Below are 20,539 nucleotides of genomic sequence, written 5' to 3'. Positions count from 1 at the left end.
TAGGAGGGATGAGAAAGGGACGACAATTGGCTAAAGGAAAAAGGAATGAAAATAAGAAAGAAGGTAAGAAAGAAAGATAGTTTTGGCTCCTAGAGATTGTGAATTCAAACCTGGTTAGGGAATAATATTTGCTCGTCACGTTTTCTGCCTTGAGGTGCATAATTGGGGTGAATAGTAAGGGACATTGGAAAACCTGAAACTATTTTGTTGAATTGATAGTAAAGTGGTTGTCCTAATTTTTAATTGGAGAGATCACACCGCAACATGAGTTCAGAAAAGTAGTTATGGGAAGTTTTGTTGGATTAATTTGATCACACGCTTCAGGTCTTATTCTTTTCTTTCCACTGATTTAGTGTTCGGTTCATTTAAACCAAGCGGAGACACAGACTTGAGAGAATAAGTAGTTTAGTTGTGCGTGTCCCGCTCTTGCAGTTTGAGCATTTTCCAGAAATAATCTAGGTGTTTAAGAAGTGTAAGGAAGCTCTGGATGTGATTACTAACATGCATGAGGAATTTCAAACTTTAGCTTAAGTCTGACATTTGCTTGGTGTGTGAGGGCACAGAGACGTGTATGGACCGTGTGCTTGACTGTGTTTGTTTTGTTTGTTTGTTCCTTTATTTATATGGGCGTGGCCGAGCCTTGAGAAACATCAACAAAGCCACTGGACTATTCTGAGTAAATTAACCAATTCAAATTCAAATTCAGGATCCTGAAACAATTCGGTTATAATCTCTAATTGGTGAAGACCATCTTAAGAATTCATTATACAAGGCATCATCTCCAGTGTTACTGGAACTGTTTTAAAACCCATGCATGGTTGTATATTTTAGTTGAATCATTTATACTCATTGAATTATTGTTGTTTGCTTTATGTTTTAATTTCTTTGCAATTTTTCTCTGTGACACAGGTGGAGATGCTGGTGGCAAAGTGGATCCCACTTATTTTTTTCTTCCACACACACATTCTTGCTCTCTCTCTATCTCTCTCTGTGTGTATGTGCATGTGTATGTGTTTGTGTGTCCGTGTGTGTCCATGTCATGATGTCACTGTACCTTTAATTGCGCTTGCTGTTTGTAACTGTATGTGTCTGATGTTGAAGTTATCAGAGGCTAGGGTCAGTAAGAGTTAGGTCATTTTTGTGCATAACCATTAATCCCTAGGCGATCGGCTCGGGGGACGTCTGGTCCGACCGGAGTGCAAGGCTTCCTGGTGTTGCACGGTGACCAAGGGTGAGGATGGAAAAAGATGAAGATTGGACTCTCGTGGACTCACGTCGATACCTGAGATGAAGGCTAAAGGATAGTGTCGCTTCTCACTTTACTGGGACTAGTTTAACTAAATTAAGAAGAAGTTTGCTGAACTTGTATGGTTCTTGTCTTGAATGCCGCTAGGAACCATCCATGATTAATTACAATGGGGTTTCTGCTGGAGGAGGTGAAGAGGATAACCAATGGACAAGCATAACAAGAGGACAAAGACATCACCACAATGTATCATCGTTTTATAGGCCATCCGACGACCACGACACCAATAGAGGAATTGTTTACAATGAAAGATGAGTAAAATGCAACTACTCTACACCCTAGACTGGTTTCCATACCTGCATTCACGTCATTATAGTCACATCTGTAGATGCGTGGACTTGACTAGTCTCACTAACCATACAATGACGGCGTCACTTAGCTGATGTCTAATTACTTTTGTTCCAGTTTTACAACTTTGATTGTTTTATTTGTCCGAGGGGAGGTTATGGGTTTAAGGTGTACGTAAAGCTTTTGCATGGGCCGGAGGGGCCAGGCAGATCTGAGGTAATAAAGAGACGAATCCTGACAGAATATAGCATGTGTGTATTCCTGGTAAACTACCAATAATGGGCCCAGAACTAACATGTTTCTGGATAAGTGCTTAGAGCACATTAATGACATTGGTATAGGTCATAATGCTGCGGATTAATTCCTCGTATGCTGGGGATTCAGAACTACTGATGATAGGTGACCCAACATATGAGTTTACCATATATTCTTAGGTTTCACATCATTTTTGTTCCCGTTTGTGTCTAAGTTCTTTAACTTAGTGTGATAACATAACCATGACTGTTAGTACTCCATTTCAGGTGGGACAGATCTTCTGGAGGGTGCTGGATGTCATGTTTTGACTAGTGTTTTCTTATAGTGATGAGTTAGCATGTGCTCATTTTTGAGGGTGTGTGGATGTTGCATGAAGGGTTTGACAGTGGTGTCGAAGGTTGAGGATCAGAATAGGTGATTCTGATTGAGTTTAGGTCGAATTGGCTGGATGACTTTTAAATTTGGTTTTAAGGACTTATTTCTGGTCGTTTTACCGAGCGGCCATTTACATTACTCCTAGTTATCAAGACAATCAGGTGAGTTTTGCTTTTACCATTAGCCCGGAAATGTTTGAGTGAATCATTGCATGCCGTGCTGGCAAACTAGCTCTTTAATTTAGGATAGTGAGTAGTATAGAAAGGGGGTGTGAATGTGGGGATGGATGCTTTGTCTATGGGTCTAATATTTAGGAAGTTTTTGTGGTAATGGGTTTATAGGCAATTGGCGTGCTAATTCAAGTTTTTCTTGTTGACATGTTGTGTTTTGCTCGCTGTGGGGAGGATGGAGTCGGCACCACCGCGCTGCACGAAGATGGACAAAGGGAGGACTGAGCCAAGGACTTATGCCTTTGCTTTCCTGACAAATAAAGGACACTTGTCCACATAAAGCCCTCCTGCAGCAGAAGGCCTCCAACGCCGACAGGGATGCTGAACTTGTATTTTCCGTTCTATTCTTTTGAATGAAGTTTTAAACCGGACTTATTACTGTTTCATTACGTCTTCGTTAAAGCTAATCGTTCATTATTCATCATATTTGTCACCTGTTTATCTTCATGTGCTTTTGTTGATATGTGTGTGCTTTTTTCTTTTGATCACTGACGAGGACATGTGTCACCAATGCCCTCGCATGCACGCTCTGTGCCGTGGTGTTCGCCCCTGGGGTCGGGGGGGACATGGAGGAATTTTCCTTGTTAAAGTACAGCGGGCAGGGTTTTTTGCCTCCATACGGAGCGCGCATGCAATACATCCGCGAAGTAATGGGTTCAGTTAATGCTAATGTCATGTTTCATGTATTCTTTCATAGTTTTTCATTGTCTCAGCTGTGAACCCATTGGTTGTTTTTCAGTGTCTTAATCATTGTTCATTACATACACGTGTTAACGCTGCTGTGTTAGTCTGGAAAATCATCTCGTGTTTTGGCATGGGTTCTCCTTTATGCATTTTTTGATTCAAGGTCATATGTTATGCCCTTTTGTCTCTATCCTCGGTTATATTGTTACATTATCATTATTTGATGCTCATTTGTTCTGTTACTTAGTTAAGCATTCATTTATTGGTATACCCTACCTTGCTAATTTGTTTACAATAGTAATGTGTGGTGGACAAGTCCACCAAAGGGAGGACTGTTGGCGCCAAAAAGGTCAAGAGGTCATCTACAGAATGTATTGAGTTAAAGCTGAGTTCTTAGGTTGAAAGTGTTTTCTGGCTAGAGTTCGTGTGCTGTTCCAACATCAGCTCCAAAGGAATTTCCTGTTTTGGTCTCTGCTTGCTTCCAGTAGAATTGCTCAAGGCTTATCTGACTTGCTAAATACTTGATGTGATTCCAAAAGTGTTGCTGGGTCCCAGACAGAAGTCTCCACCCACAGTTTCCACAGAAGAGATGTGAGCTATAAAAAGGGGAACCACTCTTTTGTCGGGGTCTTTTCAGCTGTCCTGACATGTGAGAAGATAAATAAAAGACCACGCTGTTCTTGACTGAAAAACTCTCTCCGACTCTTTTCTTTAAGAATAACAGAAAAAGCCCACAACCTCTAAAAAATCAAGAATCCACACGTTTCGAGCTTTATCCGTTCTTTCATAATCCATTGAAATGTGATCGGCAGAAGCTTTTCCGGTTCGCACCTCACTTTTGCCGCAGCGGCCCAAAACAATTTCCTGCTTCCTGATCACATGACGCGTGACATACACCGATGAAGATCGGCTTTAGAGCAGAGATATTTTTTCTCACAGTGCGGGGGCTCGTTCCGATGTCCACACAGTAAAAAAATATATATATATATATGAAAATGACGACTTTAGTCGTCAATGGCAGTGAATGAGTTAAAATAGAATGCATAAATATAAATCATAGGCCATTGGTCCATCCATATAAATGGATGAATTAGAATTAGATTTTAAGTATAGAAGTATGCATAGAAAGTTTGATATGACGCCATTCCATTGTTTCACCCCAGAATAAACCTGGTGCATTTTTAAAGTTGTGTTTTTCATTTGAAGCTTCACGCATAAAAGTCCTGTCTAATGTACCAAAAGGCTCAATTTTCACTTAACATAATGACCTCTTTCATCTACAGAAATAAATCCACTTTCTATTTGGCCTTCCAAACCCAGAAGTTTTGGCATTCAGACAAAACATTCTCACCCAAGGTTCGTGCACTCACTGTTTACGCCAGAAGTCAACATTCTTCACTCTGAACCAGTGAAGACTCCATGACTTTACAACTCATAAGCTTACAATAATCATATGAACAAGAGGTTTAAATGAAATGTTTGAATAACCTGTGTGTAAATCAAATATGTAATGACCAGACTGGAGAGACCCGTGAAGACAACGGAGACAGGAAGGCACTTTAAAAGTTTTTATTATGGAACACACACAGGAATGTTACCGGTGTAACGTGAGGAAAAATGGGTTTTCTATCACAAAGGTGGTGTTGGACTCAGCTGTGTCAAAGCTGGGTCGCTGAGAACTTTCACCCACAGATTAAGACCTGAACGCCAGCGAGTCTGGGAGGAAACCATAACATCTGCCACCTGCAGTCTACCAGAAGATGTGTTTACATGAGTTGTACCCAGACCAAGTCAAAACATAAAGTTTAAACTTCTTTTTCTTGATTTTAATGTTAAAATAACCATTATCATTTTGCTCATTATAAATGTGTTTAATCAAATGAATGGTTCTTATGCTTTGGGGTAATTATAATGGATTAATGAATCCACACTTAAGTAGATAATGTTGAATGTGTGGTACTGACCTTCACACTCAAGCACACAAACATTCACACACACCCACACACATCTTGCTCACAGTAAAATCCAGACACATTTGATGACGCACGTTTGCTTTGAGAAGAGAAAGGTTTTTGGTAAGTTTTCAGTTTTTTGATTCAGTCGGGTTGGACAACGAGAGAGAACAGACCTGAAAACCAAAGGGGGGGCAGAGCCTGTTGGCTCGTTCTTCCCCCCTTTCACGCTGTTTCTGCCAAGCCAGGCAGAATAGCTGAATCGCGACTTCTAACGAAGACTCATTACCGAGTCTTTTGATTTCTGAGTGAATTAACTTAAGAAAGCGCATCGATAAAACGCTCTACCATCCACGTGTACCGAGGGCAACTCTGGACCGGTTCCGTTCGACACCTATGTCTCCTGTCAGCCGCCGGTGTCATCTGGATGAACCACAACATCCTCCACGGCCCGGATCCGAAAGAGGGTCCACAAGAGTTCGGTGAGACAGAGCACGGTTTTAGCGTTTGATGCAGTTCTCTGATAAGACCTAAGTTTATCCAAACCATCACTTCACTCAGACACCTGTTTCTTCTTGAAGCAAAATCAGACTCACACACGCATTCATGTCACAACATTCTCAATCTTCATAAATTCACCAGAAGGTCTATTTGAGCAAGAACAGCATATAAACTGTTAAAAGATTGTCCCACAAAGTTGCCAATGTGATTGTTATTTCCTGTTTGTCAATTTTCAAAATCATTAGTTTAATTTGAAGAATTAAAACTTTTAATCCTTCAAACTTGTTTCCTCATTGAACTGAAACACAGACACTCAGATATTATCGGCAGTTTATGGATGAAAACAACCTTTGAGTCTTCTGAACAATATAAAATTTGGTTATTGATTTATTAAAATTAATATTCCGAATTAATACGTAGCATGGTTTCTCTTTCATAAAAGAGCATAAATCCATAACGCTACATTTAATGGCGAGCGTATCCAGTCTTCTATATCTGCGATATGTCTGATTTCTTACATCTAAAAGCTACAAACAACGCTTTTCTCTGTGTTTCACTTTGATGTCTTATTTTGAACTTAACCGGAAATTGTTCCGCTCACTAAATTCTCCGACCTCAGAACCGAGACTAAATTCTCGGACACCTTTCGTCTCAGTGTGTTGACACTGTGGGCGAGCTATTGTGGAAAATATCTCCATTGCATGAGCGACTTATAGAAACAATCTGAACGGAATGCCCGTAGGCACCTACTGTTGCTTGATTGCACGGTAAACGTCGTAAGCCGGGTTATGGCCGTCACGCGTTACTGCATTCAGATTGCGTGCGCTTTTTAAACGGAATGCTCGGTGACACCTGCCGGAGCTTGACTGCTCGGTAAACGTCGTAAAGCGAGGCACAGCCGTTACGCGTTACTGCATTCAGATTGCGTATGTTTTTTTTAAAGTCCGTATTAAAAGTGGAGCGAGATGCCTACTTGTTAATCGGGAAAATTTAAGTCTGGTCGCTACAGACAAAGAACGCTAGAACTAGCCGGAGAGCTGAGCTAGCGCCACTGTTAGACAAATAGGGCACGCGTCCCGTTAAATTGTCATCATTTCTGGCACAGTCAGTCTGTGTCCTCACAAAACCCGCATTGGCGGTGATTCTTGTAAATCGCTACGGTGTGTAGAATCTACATTTTGCTACGTTTGTCCGTCTGATACCAACACGGCAGCGTAGGGTTTGTTATTTTTTTTTATTATTTTTTATTTTGGACCGGTGAACGGGTCGGCTTTCACAGCCTCCGTTGCTCGGTTCCATGCCTTTTTCTTCCATCTTGTGAAGTTGTGTGTATTCATTTCTCTATCAACAATTCCTTGTTTTACCCTGTGTCATAAAGTTAAGTAAGCTACGGACAGTCCTTGTTGTGTGAGACATATTAAGGAATCTGCCCGGAGTTTTACGTCGGCTCAGAAGGTAAAAACGCGAGTTGCTCTGAACTTAATGGGAGATGGACGAGACACGACAAAATCTTTCTTGCACTGTTACACCTGATATAAGGTTCTCTGACGTTCTGCTTCCAGAACATGCCAAGACGCAGGAAATTCACCGGCCGAGCATCGCTGGTCCCTCCGCCCGCCCGAACGGGCCCGTTTTAGGCGGGTGCCGCCGGTCGGGAGCAGTGGGGACCAGTGGCTGCGGTTCGGTGCCAGCTGCACTGGGTCGGAGGTGGTTCTGGTCTGCACTTCATGTCGTGAATTCAAGCAGCATGCTGTTTACAGTCATAACGCTTTTTCTTTACTTTTATTTCTTCCAGGGGGTCAAAAACCCACCATCAACATCAAGGTTTGAAATAAACAACACTTTCTCTGCTGCTTTTAAGCTGAATAAATCTCTTGAGCCTATGGTTAACCTCTCTGACAAACAGGTTGTGCTTAACCCTTTGGTTCCTAATGCTTCTCCTCTGTCATCCATGTTAAAGGCTGAACATCTCTCCAGCATGGGTGTGCAATCTTCAGGCTGTGATCCACCGCTTCAGTCAGAGGTCCGTTTTACTCGTCAGTCCGCTTCATGCACAAACCAGCTTCTTTATCGGGGCGTGATGGAAACGTCGGCCGCCGTGAAACACTTGTGGTCTCCGGACGGAGCTACCATGCCATTTAAGGGGTTTGTGCCCGGACATCTTGACCTTTATGTGAATGACCTTGTCACTTTTCAGTTTGTGACCTCTGCTAATACGGTGGCCAATTCTTTTCTCCTTTCACAGGGGTGTGACTTAGTCTCGGGCCTCTGTGCTCTCTTTCCTGTGATTTCTCTTACAGGTGACCACGACGACGCAGAAAACCCTGCGGTTTCCAGCAGTCCTGTGGTCAGTGGCGATATTAAAGGTGGCTCGGTGGTTGCTGCGCACACCTCTCTCACGGGCTCGGGAAGGCAACCCGGCCCGGGAGGTGTAGGTGCGTGCAGTGATGCTCTGCTCGGGGCCCCTCCTGACAAAGGGGGGGTGCTGAGTGGCTCTGAGTTTTCCGTTGCGGACTTCAACCGGTTCGGGGGAACGCCTCCTCCGAGCGGGCGGGTCATTGCAGAACTCGACACTGACCTTCCACCAATTCGGCTGACAACATTGACCTCCGACCCGGAGTTAGGTGCTGCACCTTCTACGGGGCGGAGTTCTAGTCAGTCTGTAAATACTCTGGTTAAACCGGGTTTTTCTGATTCAGTGTGGGAACCTCCATCATTCTTGGGAATAAAGTATTCTTGGCTTCAGTTTTCAGGACAGACCATGTTCCTAAAGCTAGTGTCATGTCTGTATCTGATTCTAAACATGGCTAGGTTTGCTTTGACACCCGTGACACAACCATCCTTGGATCACTCCTTTTCAGAACCTCCAAGTCCAACACCTCCAGGTCTTTGGACATCTGAACACCTACTCTTTCAGCACGATTCAGGTGACAATGTGCATCTTCTTGGTAATAGCGCTTTTAAGAGCTTAAGAACTGTTCTTTGTTATGCTTCTCCTGTCTCACAGACACGGCATACGTTTGAGAAACAAAAGGGGGGTGGGGAGCCTCCTCCTGCTTTGCGAGCATCATTTTCGCATTTCCAGTTCACTACTATTTCTGATCACAACAAAGTCGCCTCCGTAAAGCTGCAACCCAACTTTGAGCAGGTAAAATCAGGTTCTGATCTAACAGCTACACCATCAGCTTCGCTCCAGTTCCAAACGGGACCCTCAGGTAAATTCAAACAAGTTTCCCTGTGGGTTCGTAACACAAGATACAAACAGTTTGATAACCAAATCGCTTATGAGCCTGCTCCCACAGATACGTCCAAACTCGTGTCTCTGTGGGTCCGCAATACCAGATTCAAAACTCTATTCTGACCGACTATTCTGACCGGATTCTTTTCCACTGACTGGTGGACCGTTACAAATTCTCTCGTTGTGGGATGAATTTTTAACAAATGTGATATCCTTTGGGTTTTTTTTTTCAGGTTACCTGCCTCCAGCCAGGGTCCTGTTACTAACTCACATCTTTAGGGATTACTAACCTACTGATTTACATTTTTAGAACTGATTTACATCTCTATCTTTTTATTAGTGCTTTGTGTAGCATGATTATATTTGATTACAAAGTTAATTTTATTTTGTTGCTATTTCCCTTAAAGGGCCACGAGCCAATTTGCCCTTCATTTTCATGATTATTATTTCTTCTATATACATGCCTTTAATTAGTGCAGCCTGCTGAGTTTCACATATCAGTTAGGATTTACTTTCTTTTATTTGTGTTTTCACTGCATCACGTTTTTACATGACACGTAGAACAGGGGGCAGTACATTTCTTCTTTAGATAATTCACAAAAGGCACCCACATTTTCCCAGAGGCACCCATAGATAGGTTTTGATTGATTTCTTTGTTTTGCATCAAATGCTATCTGTCGTGTGGGCTGTCTCACTTTGTCTCCTTCTCCGAGCTCGTATGGACTACATCCCATCAGAGGGGCCGTCTTCACCATCCTTCAACTGGTTTCCTGTCGCATGGGGCTTCGGTCGTGGTTCGAGATGGGTCGAGGTCGTCACTGGACTTCGCCTGGACTACGCCTGGGGAATACATCACCTGCCCAGCTCCATGTGGCACACGAGCTGCTTATCCTTTGCATACCTTTGCATTATTGCTGATGAAATTAACTGCTATTGAAATAGCTCTGCTTTCAAGATTTCCTAAGTGGATTACTTTACAATGATTGCAACAGTTTTGGCCTTAATCATCTGATCAGGATAGACTCCCTTCTACACGAGACCTGTGGAGACGCTTCATCGTTCCTGCCTTCATCTGGGATGTCTACCTTCACGAGTACATCACGTTATTGTGTTTGTAACGGCAGGTGGCCTGTGCTTGACCACCATGTCGTCACAAAAAGGGGGGGTATGTAACGTGAGGAAAAATGGGTTTTCTATCACAAAGGTGGTGTTGGACTCAGCTGTGTCAAAGCTGGGTCGCTGAGAACTTTCACCCACAGATTAAGACCTGAACGCCAGCGAGTCTGGGAGGAAACCATAACATCTGCCACCTGCAGTCTACCAGAAGATGTGTTTACATGAGTTGTACCCAGACCAAGTCAAAACATAAAGTTTAAACTTCTTTTTCTTGATTTTAATGTTAAAATAACCATTATCATTTTGCTCATTATAAATGTGTTTAATCAAATGAATGGTTCTTATGCTTTGGGGTAATTATAATGGATTAATGAATCCACACTTAAGTAGATAATGTTGAATGTGTGGTACTGACCTTCACACTCAAGCACACAAACATTCACACACACCCACACACATCTTGCTCACAGTAAAATCCAGACACATTTGATGACGCACGTTTGCTTTGAGAAGAGAAAGGTTTTTGGTAAGTTTTCAGTTTTTTGATTCAGTCGGGTTGGACAACGAGAGAGAACAGACCTGAAAACCAAAGGGGGGGCAGAGCCTGTTGGCTCGTTCTTCCCCCCTTTCACGCTGTTTCTGCCAAGCCAGGCAGAATAGCTGAATCGCGACTTCTAACGAAGACTCATTACCGAGTCTTTTGATTTCTGAGTGAATTAACTTAAGAAAGCGCATCGATAAAACGCTCTACCATCCACGTGTACCGAGGGCAACTCTGGACCGGTTCCGTTCGACACCTATGTCTCCTGTCAGCCGCCGGTGTCATCTGGATGAACCACAACATCCTCCACGGCCCGGATCCGAAAGAGGGTCCACAAGAGTTCGGTGAGACAGAGCACGGTTTTAGCGTTTGATGCAGTTCTCTGATAAGACCTAAGTTTATCCAAACCATCACTTCACTCAGACACCTGTTTCTTCTTGAAGCAAAATCAGACTCACACACGCATTCATGTCACAACATTCTCAATCTTCATAAATTCACCAGAAGGTCTATTTGAGCAAGAACAGCATATAAACTGTTAAAAGATTGTCCCACAAAGTTGCCAATGTGATTGTTATTTCCTGTTTGTCAATTTTCAAAATCATTAGTTTAATTTGAAGAATTAAAACTTTTAATCCTTCAAACTTGTTTCCTCATTGAACTGAAACACAGACACTCAGATATTATCGGCAGTTTATGGATGAAAACAACCTTTGAGTCTTCTGAACAATATAAAATTTGGTTATTGATTTATTAAAATTAATATTCCGAATTAATACGTAGCATGGTTTCTCTTTCATAAAAGAGCATAAATCCATAACGCTACACCGGTCTGAAGGAAGGGCTGTAGTAGAGGCCTGGTCAGTAGGAGAGCAGGGGTCAGAACTGGGGAGATCAGAGTAGTTCCAAAAAGGGGGAGGCATGAGTCCAGGACCCAGGTCCGAGGTCAGAAATCCAAGTAATCATGAGATAATCCAGGCAGGGTGTAGGCAAAGGGGTAATCCAAAGGTCCAGAACAGAGTCAAAATGCGAGAGCAGAGGGTCAAGTGTGCTGGAGAATCTACTGGCAAATGCTTTCAATAATCTGGTGCTGGTTTGGTGTTAATCCTGGTGTTTTATAGGGAGCGTTGCAGGTGGAGCTGATGAGGAGTTAATGTGAGGCAGGTGGTTTGGATGAGGTTGATGGTGAACTGGTTGTGGTTGCTGGGGAAACAGGGCTTGGCTGGAGCATGGGTGATGTAAATGCCTTTTTACAGATTTGGGTCTTCATATGTCCCGTAAGGGTCCTCCTTTTTCCCCAACATTAATCTGGCCATATGAGAAGGTGTACATGAATACAACAAAATCTCTTGTAAAGAATGTGGAATTTTTACAACCAATTCATGAATAAAATGCTTTTATTTACAAAAACTGTGTTTTTTGAGTGTGTTACGCTTAACCTTCTTCAGGGAGGGGAAACCAAGGAAACAAGAAGGAACTTGTGTAAAGAAAACAAATTTATTAAAACAGTAGAAGATAACACAAAACCAAGGGCTGGAAATCCGAACAGCAATAAAATTAACACAGCCCATGAAACTCTGCTTCCAGAGAGTCCAGTGTTAGTACAAAATAAATCAAGAGGTAACTGGCAGCAACAAAAGAAACCCATCAGACCTAAGTGTCCAACAAGATGGTACAAAAAGAAAGATGGGGGATGGATCAACTAAAAGATTCAGGGTTATTTCCAAAACCTAAAGAGGCTTTCACCTTCTACATAATAATATGGCAACTTAACCACAAAAGACTCTCACACTCAAACAGTGGCCACTGTAGTCCTTTTACTGAGTAATTACCAAACCTAAAGAGAGACTTGTTAAAAGCTAAGGTATTATTTTCTTTCAAGATGTTCAAAATTATAAACCCTGAAACCAGCCCAAAGGGAGACCACTTGGTAACAAGTAGCTCCCAGAGTGAAAGTTCCTCCAGCCTTTTATCCTTCCAGATCCAGGGAAAACGATTAGTCCAATTGCTTCCACCTGGAGAACCGTGGAGGGATCCACTAGTGATGAGGCTGCTGATGCTCATTGTGGTTTCCATGGTTACTGGACAACAGCATGGAGGCAGCCATCTTGTATCTGGGTCCGGTGTTGTCACTCCAAAAGAAAACAAAACGATGGGCAGAAAACTACCAAAACAGGGGGCAAAACACTGACTAAACAGTTATAATAAACCAAGCATGGTGAAACCCAGGGGTCGTAACAGAGTGCAACTCTCAGCAAGACAGACATGGTTGAGTACAAAAGGATAAAATAGGATCAGTTATTCAAAATAACAAAAATAAGATTTTTTTTTTGTTAAGGGAATGCTTGATTGTAGAATTTTTAGAGGTTGGTGTTGGCCACTCCCATGGTCCTTTACCACCTCTGACTGTAACAGGGATGCTTTTTTAAATTAACTGACAAAATGGTTTTATTTCGCTTAATTCTGGCTAGTCGGTGTGTTAAAAAAACACGATCGCACAACCTGGTTGATTTGCACGTCGAATTGAGGGGCTGAGTCCAGTTGCACTCCCAAATTTCGGATGGTGGTCTTCATGTTGAATGCTAAATAGCCCAGATTCACAGCATCGCATGGGCGTGTAGACATGCCAGGACTAAGTACAATTACTAATTATGTTAGATTGACACAGTCCAGCAGATTTTGGGGATTCCATTGAACTCCTTTTTCCTGGTGAAGAAGAAGAAGAAGAAGAAGAAGAAGAAGAAGAAGAAGAAGAAGAAGAAGAAGAAGAAGAAAATAATCATTTCTATAGCGCCTCTCAAGATAAAAAATCACAAGGCGCTTCACAAAAACAAAAAAATGTAAAAATATAAAAAAACATTTAGAAAATGTTGAAAAATATATTTAAAATGAGCAAAAATAGGCAATTGTGATTAAAAAAATGTTAAAAAAGAGAGAGAGTGAACACAAAAGAGGGAAATCAGTGGATCCTGAGAAAGATGGAATAGGTGGGGAGAGCAGACTGAAGAGAGAGTGGTGAAGAAGGTCATACAAAAAACAGCTTGAACAAGTGAGTCTTCAGCTGCTTTTTAAAGGAGACCACTGAGTCCACTGATCTCAGGCTCAGGGGGAGAGAGTTCCAGAGTCTGGGGACCACAGCAGCAAATGATCTGTCGCCTTTGGTCTTTAGCCTGGTGCTGCACAACCAGTAGGCTTTGATCACTGGACCTCAGGGACCTGCTGGGGGGTGTAGGGACTAAGAAGATCACCAATGTAAGATGGTGCTTGTCCATGTAAGGCCCTATAGACCAGAACCAGGATCTCGAAATGAACCCTGAAGTTGACTGGCAGCCAGTGAAGCTGGAGGAGAAGTGGGGTGATGTGGGTGTGTTTGGAGGACTTGGTCAGAAGCCGAGCACAGGCATTCTGAACCACCTGTAGACGGTTCAGGGAGGTTCTGCTCAGACACGTGAAAAGAGAGTTACAGTAGTCTAAACGTGAGGAGATGAAGGTGTGGAGAACTGTCTCAAGTTCAGAGCGAGATAGAATGGGACTCAGCGTAGCAATGTTCCTGAGATGGAAGAAGGAAGAGCGAACAAGAGAACTGACATGAGAATCCAGGGTGAGAGCTGGGTCAAAGGTCACGCCAAGATTCCTGACGGAAGGTTTGGTGTGGGAAGCAAGCTGACCAAGAGAGTCTTTGACTTTGGGAACCAGCTTGTCTGGGGCACAGATGAGGATCTCAGTCTTAACTTCATTCAGCTGAAGAAAGCTCCCAGCCATCCAGGTTTTGATAGAGTCTAAGCAGGTGTGTAACAACTGCAGCTTAGACATCTCATGGGGCTTAAAGGAGATGTACAGTTGGATGTCATCTACATAAACTGCGTCTCAGAGCTCAAATACTGTTGGCCCTGAGAAAGATGATCAACTTTGGAGAGGACTTCCTCAACAACCTAGATTATCAATCTGCTGAGGCACTCCTGACATAAAGGCATGAAATAACAGGATGTCAGTAGGGTACTTATGATTTTCTCAATTGGGCATCACTGTAGTAAACAGTGCATGCCGTATTGATCTCACAGTGGGGAAATTCAATTGTTACAGCAGCACCAACGGTTAAGAGAATAATTTGAAGAAAATTTAAAACAAAGGTATAAATATAGGTACACGCACGCACGCACACACACACACACACACACACACACACACACACACACACACACACACACACAAGTAAGCTAGTATTGTAACCTTCAACCACTAAGAAAATACACAAATAAAAAGTGAAAAACTTGGATTCCAGTAATATGCAGCATACTGTAAGGGACACAGACACACCGGTACTATATATATCTAGAATTTCACAGATATACAGGTAATATAATAATAGTCGGGGACGAGGTCCTGCCCCAAGTGGAGGAATTTAAGTATCTCGGGGTCTTGTTTATGAGAGAGGGCAAGATGGAGCGTGAGATCGATAGGCAGATTGGTGCTGCGTCTGCAGCATTGCACCAGTCTGTCGTGGTGAAGAGAGAGCTGAGCCAGAAGGCAAAACTCTCGATTTACCGGTCGATCTACGTTCCTACCCTCACCTATGGTCATGAGCTTTGGGTCCACAGCAAATTCAGCATGCTCAAAATAACTACCAGAGTTAATTTCAACACCCCAGTACTGGGGTAAGTGTTTCTATCTTAACACTTACATTGGAGTTAAATATTTAACTCTAGAGGAGTAGGTTTTTAACACTAAATCAGAGATAAAGTACCAACTCTCCAAAAGTGTTAAATTAACACTTACTAGGGGCCCATATTGACACTTTAAAAGTGTTGAAATCAACTCAGAGTTATTTTGAGCATGCTGAATTTGCTGTGTACACTACAACCAGTGTTAAATTTCAGAGTCAGATTTCACTGAAATTATTAATCACCACCATGATATAATTAATTTTTATAATTTTCAGTCTGCCATGCCAGGAAGTACATGGCTACACAGACAAACACTGGTTAACTCATGCCTTGTATAACCCATGATTGCAATCAGCCAATTGGAGAGGATCACAAGAAGTAGAGTCATGAACAAGTAGTGTGAAACATGCATCACATTATTATTGTGACAGTGGAACACACAGCGCCGGTCCCATTCTTTTGACCGGCCTCCTCACTTATGGTACAAACATGACATAACAAGCAAAACCGCATTTGCAACAGTTAACAAAGTGCTAACTAAGAACAACACAACTCCCCAAAATAAACATGCATAAACACCCCAAAATAGAACAAACTAACTAAAAACATGACTACCCACAATGCACCTCGCCCACTGCAGCTCCTGCAACTCTCTGCAGCCAATCGGCCGCTACCAGTCCATCTTTTAGAATAAAAGGGTGGAGTCTACATATCAACTCTGCAGGTGTTACAGCTGCTGTGGGAGCTCAGAGTTAATTTTTCTGGAGTTATTTTGTCCTAAATGACACCTGTAGAGTTGATTAGGAAACACTCCTTTTTAACACTGGGTTTTAACTCTCATGTCAGTGTTACATATCAACTGTATTACTCATTTTAGTGTTAAATTAACTATTCTTGGTGTTGAATTGGACCAACACCAGAAAATTAACACTTTTCAATTTGCTGTGATAGTGACCGAAAGAACGAGATCACTGAAACAAGCAGCCAAAAAGATTTTTCTCTGTTGGGTGGCTGGGCTCTCCCTTAGAGATAGGGTAAGAAGCTCGGTTATCCGGGAGGGGCTCGGAGTAGACCTGCTGCTCCTCCACATTGAGAGGAGCCAGTTGAGGTGGCTCCTCCTTGAACCGTCACCTTATCGTGGTGGAGGAGTTTGAGTGCCCTAATGATCCTAGGAGCTATGTTGTCTGGGGCACTTAGTGCCCCTGGTAGGGTCTCCCATGACAAATTGGTCTTAGGTGAAGGGTGAGACAAAGAACGGTTCGAAGGATCTTTCATGGTGGTTAAAACGAAGAGTCGGAGTACCCGGCCCGGAGGGTTACCGGGGTCCCACCCTGGAGCCAGACCTGGGGTTGGGGCCCGTGAGCGAGCGCCTGGTGGCCGGGCTTTCGCCCATGGGGCCCGGCCGGGCCCAGCCCGAACCGGATACATGGGCTCGTCCAACTGTGGACCCACCACCCGCAGGAGGAAAATGAAGGGTCCGGTGCAATGCGAATCGGGAGGCAGACCAAGGCGGGAGCCTTGGTGGTCCAATCCCCGGACAAGAAAACTAGTTTTTGGGACATGGAACGTCACCTCGCTGGCGGGGAAGGAGCCGGAGCTTGTGGCAGAGGTTGAGCGGTACCGGCTAGATATAGTCGGACTCACCTCGACACATTGCATTGGCTCTGGAACCCGAGACCTGGAGAGGGGTTGGACACTCTACTTTGCTGGAGTTGCTCCGGGTGAGAGGCGGAGGGCTGGGGTTGGCTTTTTGTTAGCCCCGAGACTCTCTGCCTGTGTGTTGGGGTTTACCCCGGGGGACAAGAGGGTAGCTTCCTTGCGCCTTCGGGTCGGGGAACGGGTCCTGACTGTTGTTTGTGCTTATGGGCCAAATATCAGTTCAGAGTACCCACCCTTTTTGGAGTCCCTGGGACGAGTGCTAGATAGTGCTCCATCAGGGGACTCCATTGTCCTGCTGGGGGACTTCAATGCTCACGTGGGCAATGACAGCTTGACCTGGAGGGGTGTGATTGGGAGAAACGGCCCACCTAATCTGAACTCGAGCGGTGTTTTGTTATTGGACTTCTGTGCAAGCCGCAGTTTGGCCATAACGAACACCATGTTCGAACATAAGGATGCCCACCGGTACACTTGGTACCAGGGCAGCCTAGGTCACAGGTCGATGATAGATTTTGTAGTCGTATCATCTGACCTGCGGCCGTATGTTTTGGACACCCGAGTGAAGAGAGGGGCGGAGCTGTCAACTGATCACCACCTGGTGGTGAGTTGGATCAGATGGCAAGGGAACATGCCGCGTAGATCTGGCAGACCCAAACGCATAGTGAGGGTCTGCTGGGAACGCCTGGCAGAAGAACCTGTCAAGACGGTCTTCAACTCCCACCTCCAGCAGAGCTTTGACCACGTCCCGAGAGCAGTGGGGGACATTGAGTCCGAGTGGGCCTTGTTCCACTCTGCGATTGTCGAGGCGGCTGTTGCTAGCTGTGGTCGTAAGGTGGCCGGTGCCAGTCGTGGTGGCAACCCCCGTACCCGCTGGTGGACACCAGAGGTTCGGGGAGCCGTCAGGCTGAAGAAGGAGGCCTACAGGGCGTGGCTGGTCTGTGGGTCTCCGGAGGCAGCAGACAGGTACCGGATAGCCAAGCGGGGTGCAGCAGTGGCAGTTGCCGAGGCAAAATCTCGGGCGTGGGAGGAGTTTGGTGAGGCCATGGAGAAAGACTATCGATCGGCTCCAAAGAGGTTCTGGCAAACTGTCCGGCGCCTCAGGAGAGGGAAGCAGCAACTCGCTCACACTGTTTACAGTGGGGATGGGGAGCTGCTGACGTCAACTGAGGCTATAGTCGGATGGTGGAAGGAATACTTTGAGGAGCTCCTCAATCCCACCAATGCGCATTCCGAGGAGGAACCAGAGCTGGGAGGCCTGGGGATGGACTGTCCGATCTCGGGGGCAGAAGTTGCTGAGGTAGTCAAACAACTACACAGCGGCGGAGCCCCGGGGGCGGATGAGGTTCATCCTGGGTATCTCAATGCTATGGATGTTGTAGGGCTGTCATGGTTTACACGTCTCTACAACATTGCATGGTCATCGGGGGCAGTTCCTAGGGAGTGGCAGACCGGGGTGGTGGTCCCCATCTTTAAGAAGGGTGACCTGAGGGTGTGTTCCAACTATAGGGGGATCACACTCCTCAGCCTCCCTGGAAAGGTCTACGCCAAGGTACTGGAGAGGAGGGTCCGATCGATAGTTGAATCTCAGATAGAGGAGGAGCAATGTGGTTTTCGTCCTGGCCGTGGAACTGTGGACCAGCTCTATACCCTTGCAAGGGTGATGGAGGGGGCATGGGAGTTTGCCCAACCAATCCACATGTGCTTTGTGGATTTGGAGAAGGCTTATGACTGTGTCCCCAGGGGCACCCTGTGGGGGACGCTCCAGGAGTATGGGGTGGGTGGCTTTCTGTTAAGGGCCATTCAGTCCCTTTACCAGAGGAGCGTGAGTTTGGTCCGCATAGCCGGTAGTAAGTCGGACCTGTTCCCAGTGAGGGTTGGACTCCGCCAGGGCTGCCCTTTGTCACCGGTTCTGTTCATCACTTTTATGGACAGAATTTCTAGACACAGCCGTGGTGTGGAGTGTGTCGAGTTTGGTGGCAGGAGAATCTCGTCTCTGCTTTTTGCGGATGATGTGGTCCTCCTAGCTTCATCCAGCTCTGACCTTCAGCTCTTGCTGGGTAGGTTCGTGGCCGAATGTGAAGCGGCTGGGATGAGGATCAGCACCTCCAAATCTGAGACCATGGTTCTCGACCGGAAAAGGGTGGCTTGCCACCTCCGGGTCGGGGGAGAGGTCCTACCTCAAGTGGCGGAGTTTAAGTATCTCGGGGTCTTGTTCACGAGTGAGGGTAGGAGGGATCGGGAGATCGACAGGCGGATTGGTTCGGCGTCTGCAGTGATGCGGACGCTGAGCCGATCTGTCGTGGGGAAGAGGGAGCTGAGCCAGAAAGCCAGGCTCTCGATTTACTGGTCGATCTACGTCCCAATCCTCACCTATGGTCATGAGCTTTGGGTAATGACCGAAAGAACGAGATCGCGGATACAAGCGGCCGAAATGAGTTTCCTCCGTAGGGTGGCCGGGCTCAGCCTTAGAGATAGGGTGAGGAGCTCGGACATTCGGGAGGGACTCGGAGTAGAACCGCTGCTCCTCCGGATCGAAAGGAGCCAGTTGAGGTGGTTTGGGCATCTGGTCAGGATGCCTCCTGGACGCCTCCCCGGGGAGGTGTTTCGGGCATGTCCTGCCGGCAGAAGGCCCCCGGGTCGACCCAGGACACGTTGGAGAGGTTACATCTCCAATCTGGTCCGGGAACGCCTTGGGGTCCTGCCGGAGGAGCTGGTGGACAAGGCCGGGGAGAGTACGGCCTGGAGCTCACTAATTGGGATGCTGCCCCCGCGACCCGGACCCGGATAAGCGGAGGAAGACGAGACGAGACAGTTGAGGTGGCTCGGGCATCTAGTTAGGATGCCTCCTAGACACCTCCCTGGTGAGGTTTTCCGGGCACCTCCAACTGGGAGGAGACCCAAGAGAAGACCCAAGACACGCTGGAGGGCTACGTCTCTCACCTGGCCAGGGAACGCCTTGGGATTCCCCCGTAAGAGCTGGCCCAAGTGGCTGCGGGGATGGAAGTCTGGATGTCTCGGCTTAGGCTACTGGCCCCGCAACCCCACTCTGGTTAAGCAGTAGAAAATGGATGGATGGATGGATAATAACAGGTAATGTAGATGCTAAAGACTTGGCATTATATTCATGAAATAAATAAACTCAACAAGAACTGTAGTTGGATATGCTTTATGTTTAAAGACTCTCATGAACATCATTACAGAAATATTCCCTTAATTTATTTTGTTTCGTATCAGAGTTCTAAACCCACATGATCATACGTTGAGAAATGATGAGATATAATCACTTTGGTCAGCGTTAAAAATAATGCTACTCTCAATCTTGGTTTTATGCTGACACGTTCTTGCACTCAAAGTCTTTGATGAATATCAAATATCACCATGTCCAGTTTTGAATCTGTAAAAGGACCAGAGGTAGACAGAATTTTTGTTATGGCATTTAAAAAAAAAGTCTGTTTAGTTCCTAATGCTCACATTTCTGTTCAGTTTGGAGGTTTGGAGCAACACTGAGAAATATTCTGAATCTTGTGGTCCAATAAAAACAGGTTACAAAACAAAACCAGACACAAGAGGGAGCCATAGTTCTGTTTACTATTCTGAAACCAATGATCAGCGCAAAGTTTGACCTTATTTCAGCATATTCAAACTCCACTTTTTTCCCCAATGAGGAAAAATTGACAAATTATAGCAGAAATGATCAACTTTCAATCAAATACATTTTAAAAAGAAAACA

General features: G+C 44.9%; 1 protein-coding gene across 1 annotated transcript; it reads left to right on the top strand.

Moving 5' to 3' along the window:
• The first annotated feature begins 6,865 nt into the window (after positions 1–6,865).
• On the top strand, positions 6,866–8,780 carry LOC139062170 (uncharacterized). The gene is made up of 2 exons (XM_070542697.1): positions 6,866–8,518; positions 8,599–8,780. The coding sequence occupies exons 1-2, from the start codon at positions 7,081–7,083 to the stop codon at positions 8,613–8,615; spliced, it is 1,455 nt and encodes a 484-aa protein (XP_070398798.1). The 5' UTR covers positions 6,866–7,080; the 3' UTR covers positions 8,616–8,780.
• Positions 8,781–20,539: the final 11,759 nt, after the last annotated feature.

This window comes from Nothobranchius furzeri, chromosome 12, assembly GCF_043380555.1.
Source record: "Nothobranchius furzeri strain GRZ-AD chromosome 12, NfurGRZ-RIMD1, whole genome shotgun sequence".
NCBI classification, from domain to species: domain Eukaryota; kingdom Metazoa; phylum Chordata; class Actinopteri; order Cyprinodontiformes; family Nothobranchiidae; genus Nothobranchius; species Nothobranchius furzeri.
The sequence above is the reverse complement of the archived record's forward strand: the minus strand, read 5'-3'. Positions and strand labels throughout refer to the sequence as shown.